The sequence below is a fragment of the Lepidochelys olivacea genome, assembly GCF_965140295.1.
Source record: "Lepidochelys olivacea isolate rLepOli2 genome assembly, chromosome: 14".
In the NCBI taxonomy this organism is placed as follows: Eukaryota; Metazoa; Chordata; order Testudines; family Cheloniidae; genus Lepidochelys; species Lepidochelys olivacea.
Genome location: NC_140424.1, coordinates 37,143,810 through 37,159,653, shown reverse-complemented (window position 1 = coordinate 37,159,653; position 15,844 = coordinate 37,143,810). Strand labels below are relative to the sequence as shown.

Genomic DNA, 15,844 nt, shown 5'->3' with positions numbered 1-15,844 from the left:
ATGTCTCTTACACTCTGCATGATCTCGATCAACAAATCTTTCATATTTTCTGTACTTTCCTCAGGTGCTCTTTCCCTCCTTCATTTGTCCTCAAATTTTCTTCCATTTCTGGTTTCTGTTTATCCTATGTCACTGCTCCCACCAAAATGTTTGTATGTAGTTCTACATGACTAATCTCCCTTTTCAGGCTTTCAATCTCCATTTGTGTCAATTCTCCTATTTGGAATAAAGCTCTTAGTTGTGCAGTGAATCTATGCTCAGTCATTTCTTTCTCGGTGCTGTCGTTTCTCTCCTTCCAGTGTTGGAGCATTTGTTTGCTCCAGGCTCTCTTCTGGTTTTGCCAAAAGACAACCTCAGATCACTTCTTGGTTTATAAGGCAAGTCATTTTCACTCTGTTGTCACAAATGATCTCTGGTTGTTTTGGACAGTTGCATGATACATGAGGTTGCCCACCTCCACACAAAACACTCTACTGGGGAGGAGGCTGTCATCCAGATAAGGTATTCTGAGGCCCACTTTAGAGGTAATCGATAATATTATGAATGCCATATTCTCCATACTGGTTTGTGTTGACGGGCTATACCCCGTTGGGTGGGAAACCAGAATTTCTAGGCCTCGGTGGTTTCTTCCTCTTCTAGAATTCTAGAGATTTTAATGGGGATCAATCCAATAAGATACTATAGATATTACATTCTGTAGTTTTTGTAGAGTATATGTAGAATTGGCCAGATCTCATGCTGGTGTGCATCAGCCATAACTCCATAGGCATCAATGGCCCAATTCTCCAGCTGGTGTAAATCAGCTGTAGCTCTATTGAAGTTAAGGGGACAGATTAAAGAGGTATTAGGACAGAGAGAAACAGCAAGAGAGTGACTTTATATCCTGGTGGTTAGGGCACTCAACTCCAGATGCAGGAGGCTGAGTATCCAGTGCCTCTGCTCCAAAGCTTTTTTATTATTTAACCACAGTGGAACAGCTTCAACAGGAGAGAATGAGGGAGCGCTATGTCTGACTGTCCTAGGGTGAACAGATGTCCCGATTTTATAGGGACAGTCCTGATTTTTGGGTCTTTTTTCTTATATAAGCTCCTATTTCCCCACCCCCCCCCCACCCCATCCCAATTTCTCATGCTGTCTGATGACCCTAGATTGTCCCAATATCACAGCTGAGCAGAGTTTTGTCTATTTTGAACACACATTTTATAGGATGTAGTAGGCCTCTCTTTACATTCATCCTACTGATCAGATGATCTCTACAAGCCATTTCAATTTACTTGTGTGTTAATTTCATTTTTTCCAGTCTGACAGGTCAGTTTTCCTGATTAAGGATCAATGGGAAATCAAACTGAAGTGACTGAATTTATTATCCTGGGACTTTCCAATGACCCACAGATGTAGATTTTCCTCTTCTTGATATTTTTAGTTGTCTACCTAATCACGCTTTTGGCAAACATGGTGATCATGCTGGTGATAAGGGCTGATCCTCACCTTCACACCACAATGTACTTCTTCCTGTCTCATTTATCCTTTGTTGATATCTGCTGTTCCTCAGCCATTGTCCCTAAGATGTTGGTGCATTTCCTAGCAAAGCACAAAACCATTTCTGTCAATAGTTGCATTGCACAGATGTTCTTCATTTTCCTGCTGGCTACTACTCAAACTTTTATTCTCTCAGCTCTGGCTTATGACCGCTATGTTGCCATCTGTGACCCATTGTGTTACATGGACACAATGAGGAAAGGGATCTGTGTTCAGCTGGTGAGTGGTGCATGGGCAATAGGCTTCTTCCATGCCCTGCTTAACACTGTTTTTGCCCTCAAGTTGCATTTCTGTGGGACCAATCAAATCAGCCATTTCAGCTGTGAGCTCCCTCCTCTGTTACAACTGTCCTGCACTGAGACCCTCACCTTTCAAGTGGTGCTTCTTACTTCTGCTTTCATATTTGGATCAAGCACCTTTGTATTCACCCTGATTTCCTACATTCACATCATCTCCACCATCCTGAGGTTACGCTCTGCGGGGGGCAGGCATAAAGCCGTCTCCACCTGCAGCTCCCACCTTACTGTGGTTGGTTTGTTGTACTTGACAGCTTTTTTCCAGCACACAAAACCCAGCTCAGTCTCCCCTGTGGTTCTGGATGAAATATTCTCCATCCAGTACAGTATCTTGACCCCCATGTTAAACCCCATCATCTACAGCCTGAAAAACAAGGAGGTGAAAACAGCTGTAGGGAAAATGTTGGGGAAATTCAAATTTCTCAAGTAGTGTTGATCTTATTTTTTTAAAAAAGCAAAGAACATAGAACTGTGGATAACTTGTGTTTGGGAGGTTCTCAGCTCAGGTATCTAACACTTTGGCCGAAGCCTCAGCTGGTCTAAATCAGTGTGGCTCCATTGAACTCAGCAGGCCACGTCCCCATTGGGTGGAAGAGACACTGGAGCAAAGGGGACAGGATCCTGGGTCTCCATCAAGGGTGAATACTAGAAGCACCAGGATCTAGAGCCATTCATGCACTCGTGCGCTCGCGCTCTCTCTCTCGCTCTCTTTGGGCAAATAACTCTTTCAATCTGACCCACTGACTTCAACGGTGCTCTGGCTAATTTATACCACTAGAGGATCTAGCCAGTTCTATGAAAAGAACATCTTTGTCTATTGCATTCTGTAGTTCTTCTCGAGTATTTTGTTGAAAACCCTATTTAATATCCGTAGTATCTTATAGGACACATCACTATTAATGTCTCTGTCTCCACTAATAACAATAATTAATAATGAGTGTGATCCCCAGCTGGGTCAAGATGCACAAAGGAATTAAGGCTCTATGAGGAGAGATTGAGAGAGAGACATATCAGGTATCCCATATCGCAGTGGTTTCGGCACCCACATGGGAGGAAGCAGATCCCTTTTAAAAATCTTTCTCCTTATCAGGCACTTGAGTAGGGTCTGCTACATCCCTAACTACTAGGGTAAAAGTTGAGGGGTTTCCTCCACCTTATTCCTTCTTCTCCTCTCCCCTCTATCACCATGGTTTCTTGCCACCTTAGGTGGGGTTAGAGCAGGGGTGGGCAAACTTTTTGGCCCAAGGGCCACATCAGCATTGCAAAACTGTATGGAGGGCCTGGTAGGGAACCTGACTGACTCAGGTATCTGACTGACACTTTGGGCCAAATCCTCCACTGGTCTAAATCAGTGTAGATCCATTGAATTCAATTGCCCAGATTCCCAGGGCGTGTAAATCAGTCATAGATCCCCAGCTGAGGCTAGATTCACAAAGGGATTTAGTCTTGAACAGGAAAGATTTAGAGAGACCCACATCAAAATATCCCATAATGTGGGTCAAGGCACGCACATGGGAGGGGGCAGATCCCTGTTTCAATCATTTCTCCTCATCAGACACTTGAAGTAGGGGTCCCCCACATCAGAGATGAGTACCATAACCACTGGGATAAAAGTTATGCTGGAGCTCCTCTCCTAATTCCCTCCCCTTGTTGGCATAAAAACAAAGGGATATAACTGGCCATGAACAAATTCAGGCTGGAAATTAGAAGGTTTCTCACCATCAGAGGGGTGAGATTCTGGAACAACCTTCCAACAGGAGCTGTAGGGATGCACAACTTAATTAGTTTTAAGAGAGAGCTGGATAAATTTATGAGTACAACTGTAGGATGGTATTTTTTGAGATATTGGGGGGCATGGCTTAGCAGCCCTGGGCCCTCACTTCTGGTTTATGTCTTAGGTTCCTCTTCTTGGGACTCTTCTTGACTCTCACCCAGCACATTTCACTTCAATTTTGACTTTTTTCTTTTTTTTACTCTTTTATTTACTTTCAAATGCTATTTTTTAATTTTATTTTTTTTTAATTTTCCATTTTTGAAAATATTTTTTTTATATTTTTTTCTTTTTAATATCTTTATATTTTTATTGCATTTTATATTTTTTGTTTTATAGTGTTTATTTTAATTTTACATTTTGGCTTATTTTACTTACTTTTTTATATTTCATTTCTATTTTTTTTATAATAGTGTTTTATTTCTTTTTATTTTGTTTGATGTATTTGCAAAACTAAATGTCACTGAAAATGACACATCCCAGTAGAAAGTTTTGATTTTGATGAATCCACATTTGTATCAGAAAATTTTCAATCAGCATCCCATTGAGTGCTCTAGTCAAGGTGTGGGCTTCAACTACAATCCCAGTTTATGTATTGCAGTATTATCTCTTATCCAGATTATCCCCAATAATAGCTTTTAATTACCTGCAGTGCGTGCTTGGCCATATAAAGAGACTGAGAATTTCCTCTATGAATGACTCTATGGCCATCTCTCTGGCTGATGACTGCAATGATGATGGGGATGTGAGATGCTTCCAGTAGCCTGATTTCCATTAAAACCAGGCCCACAGAAACCCCTATGTGGTGCTCTAGGCAGAGGAAAAGTCTTTGAGATGCCCTCACCCAAACCCCCAACTTCAGGTCCCTAAATCCCTCACACTCTAGACTGTAACCGAGAAGTCACTGCCTCACCCCTGTATTCAAAGCCTATGTAATCAATACTGAGAAAATCATTCAGTTTTCAGAATGTCACTAAGCAGTTTGAATCAACGATATCCCTTGGCAGAGAAATTCAGAAGTTAATATACGATGATCACAAAGCAGCATAAAAACTGATCTACGTGGTACAGCACAAATTAAATCAAATGATGACCACCTAAAAAGGCTTAGGAGGTTAGGGTTTGGACTGGCACAACCTCATTGATGGCACACTGGTATCTGTCAGGGACAACGGAAGCTTCTGAAGTCCAAACGAAGCCGATTTACAGCCAGCAAAATTGTGGGGTGTTTTACCAGCCAAAACGAGGCTGTCAGAATTCAGGGAATCCAGTGCCTACTCCTTCATTTGCCAGACTCCTCCTGGTGATCTGGTTTTCTCACTGCACACCACAAGTGTCTGCTCTTTGGAGCAGAATGAAAGGAGCAAGGCTTATTCTTTAGCCAATCAGAAACATTAGGGTTTTTACACAGATCTGAGCTTGCCTTAGCAGCATGTTTCTGTGTCAGTTTTTCTCATTCACTCTCAGATGTCATAAGCCTCCATTATATGACTCCAAGCCCTCATTCTGTGTGCTCAGCCTAGTATTTGGGCGTGTGACCTGAAGGAGAGGGAGCATTTGAACATTAATGCATTTAAATTGACAATGTGATATTGACATTTAACAAGTGCCGTTCTTGTTCTATTGTAGAGTTTGGTTCATTTCCGCCATGGCAGACACGGAACAGGGAAATCAAACCTCCCTCACAGAATTCATCCTCCTGGGATTTGGGAATATCCCCAAACTGCAGATCCTTCTCTTCCTGATGTTCCTTGTGAGTTACATTGTGACCATGGCTGGGAACATCCTCATCATGGTGCTAGTTGTGACTGATCAGCACCTTCATACCCCCATGTACTTCTTCCTGGGGAACTTGTCCTGCCTGGAGACCTGCTACACCTCCGCCCTCCTGCCCAGGATGCTGGCCAGTTTCCTGACTGGGGACAGAACCATTTCTGTGGGGGGCTGCATCACACAATGTTACTTTGTTGGCTTCTTTGCAGCCATCGAGTGTTATCTCATAGCAATGATGTCTTATGATCGGTACCTAGGGATATGCAAACCACTGCATTATGCAACTCTTATGAATGGCAGTTTCTGCCTCCAGCTAGCAGCTGGGTCTTGGATAAATGGGTTACTGGCTAGTTCCATAGTAATGGGTATGATGTTACAATTGACTTTGTGTGGTCCCAATGAAATCGATCATTTCTTCTGTGAATTTACAGAAATAATAAATCTCTACTGCAATGACATCTACCAGGTAGAGCTTTTAATTACCATTCTGTCTGCTTTATTCACCCTGCCCCCATTTGCTTTAACTGGGATATCCTATGTGTGTATCATCTCCACCATCCTGAGAATCCCTTCCACCTCCGGGAGGCGAAAGGCCTTTTCTACCTGCTCCTCTCACCTCATTGTGGTGACAATTTTCTATGGGACCCTGATCATTGTGTATCTGCTACCAAAAAGCAACACACTCAGAGACCTCAACAAAGTGTTCTCTGTCTTCTACACAGTTCTGACTCCTATGGCCAATCCCTTCATATACAGCCTGAGAAACAAAGAGGTGAAAGAGGCTCTGAGAAAAAAATGCCAGTAAATGTGTTGATTAATATCTCATGATTTTTAAGCCATTCTCATCATTTTTTCCAGACCTGTCTCATTAAGTTTTGTGATACAGCATGGCCAGAAGGCAGCAGGAGAGTGATCTAGGAGAGATATGTAAGTCCCAGGATGAGGAGAAGCCTTATTCCCTGTAGAGGGAAGAAAGGTTTCTATAGATTAATTACAAGCACCTGACGCCAATTAGAGCACCTGAAGCTAGTCACCTGATAAAAAACCCCTGCTTCAATCAGCCAGAGAAAGGAGTTGGAGCAGAGTGCAGTTTGGAGGAGTTGAAGTAGAGGAGAGTTTGGAGAAGTGTCATGGCTGGCTAGAAGACCAAGACCCTAGGTAAAGAGACACCTGGCTTGTGCAAAGAGAGGGGGCAGGAAGCCCCACAAGCTGAAGAGCAGAAGAGGGAAGTAGCCCAGGGGAAGGAAGCACTAGTTCAAGTGGTTTACCACTACCCCTGGGCTGGGACCTGGAGTAGAGGGCGGGCCTGGGTTCCTCCCTCTCCACTACCCTTCTCTGGGTTACTAGTGGGACAGTAGATACCCTAGTTCAGGGGCAGGAAACTGCGCCCTGAACCCCACCCCCAAGAAGAGGAAGCGCGGGACCCATCACAATCGTCCCAGCAATTTGCCACAGTTTGCACATTTGGGGTTGAGTTTATGGGCTTGTTTTTGGGTCAGTCTACCCTGCAATCGTGGGACGTGATTTCAGCTGGTGTAGACAGTCCCCAGCGAGCTTTATTCTAGCGACCAAGTACTGGAGCATTAGCGCTGCGGCAGGGCTCGCTTCAGCTGCGACTAGCCATGCAAGTAAGGTCACCGGGTTCCAGCTGGGCTGCTACAGCCCAGCCTGAAGCACACGCTGCTGCAGCGCCATTGCTCGGGTACCTGAGCTGGCTAGATTAAAGCTGACTCGGGTGTGTCTACACGAGCTGCAGTCACACCCCGCCATGGCCGCGCAGACATCCCCCTCGCTGCAGCGTTAGCTCGAGGCCCAACTTGAGTTTAACTCAAGCTGTGGCTTTTGTCATTTTTATATATAATTGTAAAACCCAACAATTATGTTTGGGGTTTTTTTTGTTTTTTTTTACTGTACCCTGGATTTTTAACAATTTAAGGCAGAACACTTTTTGTTGCGTTGTCTTTTTGTATTCTGGTCAATTTGTTTAGGCAAAACTCTAAAAAGCAAGCTAATACTATTTTTGAAAGAGCTCTTTTAAACATTTAGAAACTATAACGTGTCTTTTTATGTTTTATTTTATTATTGGAAAATTCTTCTTTACATGATGGTTTTGTATAATATTGCTATTCCCCAGGAACTTATTTCTTCACAATTTACATTCCTGTAAGCTATTTTTACAGGGGGTTTTCTTACTATGCAAGGCATTTCAACAAAAAATTACTAAAAATCTTTCTTTAAGTTGTGTCACAGAGATGGTAGTTATTTAGTTATGGAAGTTGAGTAAACAGCATCTTTTTCAAATGTAAAAACAAGCTTACATTATTTGTAAAATTTGTGATACTATAGCTTTTAATCAGTTTATTCAATTGTAATCCTGTGATTAAAAATATTTCACTGAAAAAATAAGTTGTTTTTTTCCAAAAAGGGGGTGGGGGTTATTGTTTCTTCAGATAACAGGGTGAGTGGGGTCTGTCTTTATCTTACTCCTTCATACATACAGTTAGAAAAGCTTCATGACAAAGGGGTGTCTCCTTGTTGCAAAATGTTGCTTGCCTAGTGTCATGTTTAGATCCAATATAAAAGCATGCTAATATAACTTTATTTCTAAATTTTCTGCAAGAAAAGAATTTAACAGCTTCAGATAACGGGTGAGAGGGAGCAGTATCTTACTCCTTCATGCAATTACTCAAGCCACACGGCTTTTGTTTTTTTAAGCTTTTATTGTAAATGGAAGGAATATTACATTCACCCCCAAAATCTTCACACTTTTTAGAAAGGATATCCTGTAAAGCGGTGTTACAAAGTTTAAATTAAAAGGCCTCCTTTCAGCTAAAGTCAATGGGTGCTAATTTCCAATAAATGTAAAGACTATAAAAATACATTACTTTAAGTAGATGGAATAAGAGAAATTGATATAAAGGTTAGCCATAACTTTCATGAGGGTCTTTCTTCCATTTTTAAAGACCAAGGGTAAATGCATAGTGTAAAAAAAGTAGTTTAACTTCTGGTACAAAACTGAAAACAAATAAGGATGTTTGCTAAATGTTTGTTAGATGGGGTGGGATCTGAGTTACTACCGAGAATTCTTTCCTGGGTGTCTGGCTGGTGAATCTTGCCCATATACTCAGGGTTTAGCTGTTCGCCATATTTGGGGTCGGGAAGGAATTTTCCTCCAGGGTAGATTGGAAGAGGCCCTGGAGGATTTTCGCCTTCCTCTGTAGCATGGGGCACGTGTCACTTGCTGGAGGATTCTCTGCTCCTTGAAGTCTTTAAACCACATTTGAGGACTTCAATAGCTCAGACATAGGTGAGGTTTTTCGCAGGAGTGGGTGGGTGAGATGCGTTGTGCAGGAGGTCAGACTAGATGAACATAATTGTCCCTTCTGACCCTAGTATCTGACTCTATAAATTTACATAAATTTGGTAAATAAAAATCTACAGAAATGCTTCTTTTGATTGGTGTTTTAAAAGTTTGTTAAAACTTTACTTGGTTTAATTGTTTTGATTTAAAAAAAATTAAGAGTCAGGGGGTGGGGGGGAAAGAGTCTTATCTCTGGTATAAAGTGTTAACTCTTTTTAAATAAGATTTTTCTTTTAAGTTAGCCTGTGTGTGTGCTTTGTATAAAGTGTGTAAATGTAAAGCTTTCTTTACAGATTACAAAGAATAAGTTTTTAGAACAGTTTTCCTTTAGGCAAAACTTTAAAGGCTGGTGTAATTGTTAAAATTTTACTTGGTTTAACAGCATTTAGACTTTTTAAAAGTTATGAAAGAAAAAGGATGTGGGGGAGAAACAGCTTCTCTTATCTCCTATTAACTGTTTTACATAAGCTGTTTTTTTTCTTTTAAGATAGCCTGTGTGTGTTTAGCATAAATAGTGTAAATTTAAAGCTTTTTATATTTATATATTTTATATTGCAGTGGGGGAGATTTAGGTTGGATATTAGGAAAAACTTTTTCACTAGGAGTGTGGTGAAACACTGGAATGCGTTACCTAGGGAGGTGGTGGAATCTCCTTCCCTAGAAGTTTTTAAGGTCAGGCTCAACAAAGCCCTGGCTGGGATGATTTAGTCAGGGATCGGTCCTGCTTTGAGCAGGGGGTTGGACTAGATGACCTCCTGAGGTCCCTTCCAATCCTGATATCCTATGATTCTATGATATAGCAGTTTTTCCTTTTGGCAAAGATTTAAAAAGCAAGCTAAAGACTGGTATATTACTACAAAAACTTGTGTTCGGTACCGCATTCGTCTTTTCATTCCTTTGTTTAAAGAGCTGTGTTTTTAAACAGACCACTGGTCAAAAGCCACTCCTCTTGGGATGTTGTGATTGGTTCATGGCAAGATATTCTATGGTGTTGCTATAGAACAGCTCCTGATTGGCTCAACCAAGAGGCATAGTTTGCGCCAGGTTGGCTGACCCTGGATTTGCTGGCATTTGACTAGCGGTAGGTGCAGGGGTAAGATGCTTTTCTCTTCTCTCTGCCATGTGGTCAGTGACACAGGTTTAGATAGCTTTGACCTGTCTCTGTCTCTAATCTAAAGTGCCCAAATGACTTTGACTTTCTATGACACCCAGATTTGCAGATTTTTGTTTTAAATCCTATATAAGCAGGAGAATAGTCCTGCTATTGTGGGGAACTTTCCTGGCTTCTGCACTACCCCAGTGAAGTGGGCTAGCGAAAGGATCTGAGTCCTTGCTCCCACTTCCTTTACCCAGTGGCCTCCCTGCCCTTGAGGACTCCCCTCCCACTCTCCTGTCTGGCAGAGTCCTCATAACCCCAACAAGGCTGGGCCCCAGATCCCTGGAGGGCTTGACCCCCAACCCTGCTGTAGTCACCTGGGACAAGGGCTAGGGTGTCCCCACTCCGGGGTACTCTCTCTGCACTGGGCACTTCTCTAACCCACTGATCATTACATACAATTTAAAGCAAATGCAAGTTATTTAATCAACAATTAATTTTAAAAAGAATAAGGAAAAATGGGAAAGGTTAAAGGAAAAACATCAACCCGCTCTGTGGCAGGGAACATCACAAACAGTGTCTCTGGAACGTCAGGGCAGTTCAGTCTCCTCCTTGTAAGTCCCAGGCCTTCCTCTCAGGCCCTGGCTGTGCTGCAGGGATGCTGTGGGTTGGACACTCGCTCTGGTGGTGGCCACACGCTCTAAGTGGTAGGACCCTTCTTCCCAGTGTCGCCCCTGCCCTGTCAGGGTTACAATCCAAGCCTGGCCTGCAGAGCCTCTTGGCTGAGGCATCTCCCTATGCTGGGCCCACTGCCCAGGGCCCCCCTAGCTCTCCCCAGCTGCTCCACTCGGTCTCTGTGCTGCTGCTGCTCTGCCTCCAGCTCCCTGAGCTGCTTCTTTGGCCCCTCTGGCTCTGGTTGTTGCAGCTCCTCTGCTCCCAGGACAGGTCTGCGCTGCAGGCTGCTTCTGTGACTCTGCTCCCAGCACTGACCTGCTTCCTGGGCTGCTTTTCTGGCCCCTCTGGCTCTGGTTGCTGCAGCTCTGCTCCCAGGACAGGGTCTGCTCTCTCTGGGCTGCTTTTCTGGCCCCTCTAGATCTGGCACAATTCTGCTTCCCAGCTGAGCTCGGGCCCCTGCTTCCTCCTTAGCTCGGCCCTACTCTGTCTGACCCAGGCAAATCCAGCTCACATGGAGGATGGGACCTCCTTGGCCTCCTGACTCCCTGATTAGCCTTCCCACCCTGTCATTCAGGCTGACCTGGAGCACTGGCCTCTCCCCATTGTTCCTGAGGACTATCAGTCTCAGGGTCCTGGTTACCTATAGACCCTTTCCCTTTTAGTACTGGGAGCTAGCCAACCAAAACACCCCCACTGAATGTTAGTAAGGGGGCAACAGTCGCCTTACACCTGGAAGGGATCATTAGATCATCTATTCTAACCTCCTGTATAACAGGGGGCATTAAATTTCACCCAGTTGTCCCTGGATTGAGTGTAATAACTTATGTTTGACTAAATCCTATCCTCCAGGAATGCACCCAGTATGAGTTAGTTCCGATAGTTAATCACCATCACTATTAAAAAGATGTGCCAAATTTTGAATTTGTGGGGTTTGAGCTTCTTGCCCTTGGATCTCATTATTCCAAGGTTAGGCTCCTCAGCCACTTAAGCACTTTAGGAAAAAGTCCCCACAATGAATAAAAATGTAATAAACCCCGGTTGCTTGTGAACCACCTGAGGTCAAATATTTATTGAAATTCTTTGAGTAATTTTGAATGAGTGCATCTGTGAACATTGTGGGTTCTCCATGGAAAATTTGGAAAAAAAACACTGCATGCATCACTGGCTCTAAATTATTCAGCCATCTCTATAGATGTTAGCCTTGTTTGACCTTGGTATGAATTTTGTATTAGGTGTGTTAACCATTTTGTGCTCTTACTTACAATGAACAATCAGATTAGAATGGAACATATTCAGGCTATTCTAGCACTGAGGCTAGAAGGTTAAAATGATGAGACATAGCTCATTTATTTAATATTCAGTGTGCAGAAGGAAGCAGGGTTGCAAAGTGTTATCTCAAACAGCACTAGAAAACTGATTTGGAAACTAACAGGCAATAAAAACTCACCATTAGGAATAACAGGCCAGATTCTAACCTCCAGTTAAACTTGTGCAAATCTGAGGTAATATCATCAGCTTCAGTAAGGTTACTCCATGTTTACCAATGGTGTAAATAAGATTGGAATGTGGCCCAATATCTCTTACTCACAGCTGGGCACAAATTTCCTTTCTCATTTCCTTCCCTTTGCACACTAGAAAAAAAAAACTGCATAATCTTGCAGACACATTTGTTTGTCAGGCAGCAGTAATTCTGTGATTCTGCACAGTGCAAATTTCTGTGTTAGAGTAGTCTCTTGTGAGCATTGACAAACGATACATGTATATATGTATCATACAAAAACTTTACCTACCCTAGGAATTTTTTCCATACTCATCAATGGGGGCCAGCTAAGTACCTTAAATATTGTGACTTTGAGAGGGATCCAAAAAAATAAATCAGATATGCAATTCAGCTAAATTGCATAACAGCCCAGGGTAGAACCAGAAATCATTACAAAGCAAGGCCAGGTCTACACTAGGAAATTAGGTTAGTATAACTGTGTTGTTCAGGCCTCGCAGTGCATTGGTTTTAGGTACTATATACACAATAATCAAAGTCCTATAAAAATGGTAAACACAATAATGTGAGAGAAATAGGTAGAAAAACATCCAATCTTGATTTAAAAATTGTCAGTGATGCAACAAATCAAGAAAAGTCAGATTTTTTTTTTAAATAAAACCATTATTTGGAGCCCTCATTACAAACATAAACCATCTTCTTTTAGGTTTCAGAGTAGCAGCCTTGTTAGTCTGTATTCGCAAAAAGAAAAGGAGGACTTGTGGCACCTTAGAGACTAACCAATTTATTTGAGCATGTTGGGGACACTGGGGCATGGCCACTAGGTAACTCGAGGGGATGGAAGACCACGAGTGGCGATGAAGCCCCCTCGCACTAGGCCCCGGTGTCCTTGGCCCCCCCCTCCCACCTGGAGGCACTCGCAGCAGCTCTGCGTACTAGGCCCAAGTGTCCTTGGCCCCCCGCCTGGAGGCACACACAGCAGTTATGCTGAGGATCTGCAACAATATGCTGCGGAGTCAGACTGCCTGAAACTAAGCAAGGCCAAACAGGGCAGATATGGAAGAACAATGCTGAATAAAGCAGCTTTATGTATAGTTTAACAAATGATACAGAGAATCAGGGAACTAGCTGGGAACTGGATGGGCTGTCTATATGGATACTTGGAGCAGCTTGCTATTGGATAAGTATGCTGGGAAAAAGAATGTATAAAAGCCTGTGTAACTTCCTGCTCTGTGTACAGGATTTGAGATTCAAATCTCCCTGTACCTTTTTGAAGCTTCAAATAAACTTTTCTGCTTCTCCACCCCGTTGTGATTATTGGGTGTAGCACACCGGGTAACGAACCAACTTCAGCTGTTGTTTAGCCTCTTGGCACTGGGTGCCGGCAACAAGCATAAGCTTTTGTGAGCTACGGCTCACTTCATTAGATGCATTCAGTGGAAAATACAGTGAGGAGATTATATAAACCAAACACTCTACTGTGGGTGACTTGTACAATTATATTTGCATAATGCCAACATGGCTCAAATCTGGGATCTCTGGATCATAATACCTGAGCCAAAAGACCCAGCTTTCTTGGCTAGTGGTGTAGTAGGCTCATCAGTCTGTAGTTGGCCTAGTCACCAGTCGCAGGGGCCAGACTGTCAGCTTGAGCGGGTAGTGCTGACAGTTCCATACTCCCCCTGGCCAGGGAACCCTGTCCCGAGATCAGAGACTTCCCAGTTCAGTTCTCCATACAGGCCATCACTTGCAACGCTGACAGCCCTGGGTGCGTTATCATCAGAGATCAAACTTGGTCCTCTGGACTTTAATACATCACCCTCATCTGCTGGAGCTAAAAAAGCCCCCTCTCAGCCAATGCTGTAGCAGACTCATCACGCTGCAGCTGGCTTAGCCACCAGGGGAGGGGGACAGAGTGTCACACTGAGCAGGCATGGCTTACACTTGAACTAAGTGGTTTCATTATCCTCCATCCCACACCATGCAGCCATCAGCATCGCTCCCTGGGGCTCCTCTCTAGGCAGTGTCACGTTCCTGGGCCCAGCCTCTCACAGTGGCTATCACAGGGGGAGGGGGACGGGGCGGACGGGTTGCCCAGAACTCACAGGGACCGTTTTCAGGAGGGGGGCAATTCTCACATGTGCAGCTTCCCACTCCCTACAGCAGTCAGTGGTCTCCACAGGCTCTCTGCCCATCTCACTCCCCCTCTGTGTGGTTGCATCAGCCACCAACCCCAGTTACCCTCCTCTTCACAGGTAGGCTGTGCCGTCCGCCAGGGAATCTGCAAGCAGGGACCTGGATCAGAGGAGTTAGAGGAGGTAGAAAATCCAGGTAGAAATCAGAAAATCCAAATAGTGGGCTTTACAAAACCCAGGGATTTTTTGGAGGTTTTCGGTAAACAACAAAATGAAGGGCCTTATTTTTAAGAGCAAGAGGCTAACGTTTCATAATCAGGACTTGTGAATTTGCATGCCTCCATTTTTAAGCTGTCTAGCTTGAGACACATTAAAGTGGCCCGGTTTTCAAAAAAAGGGTGCTCAGTACTTCAGGGCCCTTACAGGCATCTCAAGTTCAGCATCCGAAATCACTGGTCATGTTTGACAATCTTGGCCAAAACGGACACTAATTAGTGTCCAAGAGCCGCCACCCCCACCACCATTAAATATTTAACAGATTCTGCAATGACCTTGCTAGCAAAGTAATACCTTATTCCATCAGCAATTCTGTTGAAATAAACAGTGCAAAATACTATTCAGTGGGAGTTAGGGTATCACAGTGTGGTCCATAAAAAACACTCGGAAGACCTGAGCTTCAAACAGGAAGCTGGTCTAAAGCTTAACTAAAGAAAACCTGGTGGGAGACATTTTCAAAGCTGGAAATGGGAGTTTAGTGCCCAACTCCCATTGACTTATCAGCGATTTGGGCACCTGACTGCCCCTTTATGCCTTTGGTATTCTTTCCCAATACTACTAAATATTAAAACTCCCATGGACTTCATTTGCACAGGATTGGAGCCCTGGTACTTTTCATCTTCAAAGGGATCCACACAGTTTAACTCATTACTTCTCACAAGCTACCGAGGTGGTAGATTCATGGGGCTCAATTCATGAAGAACTTAGACATTGGGATACAGGGTGTCTCAGCGTCTAACTTTTAGGCACTTGGGAAAATCGCTGCCATTCACAATCACTGGCACCCCAGTTCCCTATACAATGAAGGGGGGAGAGAGAGATGCCTAAGAAGGGGATCCACAAAATCCAGCACACTAGGCGGGGAGCCACCTAAGCTAGCGAGAGGGAGATGCTAAGCCGAGAAGTGCTAAACCTTGCCTCTCTCAGGGAGCTCAGTGCCTAAGTCTGAGCTGGAGGGAGGACCCCATCTGTACTTGGGATTCCCAGCAGAGAATCCTCTCCTGAAATCAGTTTTGCAAGAAACTAGGGGTGGAGTGAAGGAGGCTCATTGAGAGATACTATTCAGTGGGCAACAGAGAAAGAATGACTCTGTCGCCTGGTGGTTAGAGCATTCACCTGGGATGTGGAATCTCTGAATCCAGTCCCCCTGCTCCAATGCCTCTTTAAATATTTAATGCAAAGCTTCAACAGGAGAGACTGTGAAAGTCCCACATCAAAATATCCTGCAGGTAGCTGGTTGGGAATCTGATCTGCAAGGCAGCAAATCTTTTCTCAAAATCCTGCTTTGCCTCAAGCACGTGGGAGACTTGAACTGGGGGTCTCTCACACGAGTACCCAAACCACCGGGCTAAGAGTTATGAACTCCTCCTTTCCCCCTGGCCATTTTGTGTGGGGCAAGGTGGCCTCTGAGCACTCTAGTTGAT

General features: G+C 43.8%; 2 protein-coding genes and 1 pseudogene across 4 annotated transcripts in view; 2 read left to right on the top strand and 1 right to left on the bottom strand.

The window, feature by feature from the left end:
• Positions 1-6,184, top strand: part of LOC311530616 (olfactory receptor 10A7-like) — a gene marked incomplete at its 3' end in the record, with an annotated part of 62,545 nt that extends 56,361 nt beyond the window's left edge. For both annotated transcript variants that reach the window (XM_084647440.1, XM_084647441.1), the window contains one exon: positions 5,236-6,184. In XM_084647440.1, coding sequence (XP_084503566.1) covers positions 5,255-6,184 — 930 coding nt within the window. In that variant the 5' untranslated portion in view covers positions 5,236-5,254. The remainder of the gene's footprint in view (positions 1-5,235) is intronic.
• LOC311530619 (olfactory receptor 5AP2-like) overlaps positions 1-15,844 on the bottom strand; it is a 404,829-nt pseudogene that overhangs the window by 354,776 nt on the left and 34,209 nt on the right. The window lies entirely within an intron of this gene.
• LOC311530615 (olfactory receptor 5G9-like) lies at positions 1,333-2,265 on the top strand (the record flags this gene model as incomplete). Its single annotated transcript, XM_084647439.1, is given in 2 exon segments — positions 1,333-1,395; positions 1,399-2,265. Coding segments are annotated over 2 exon segments (930 nt in total).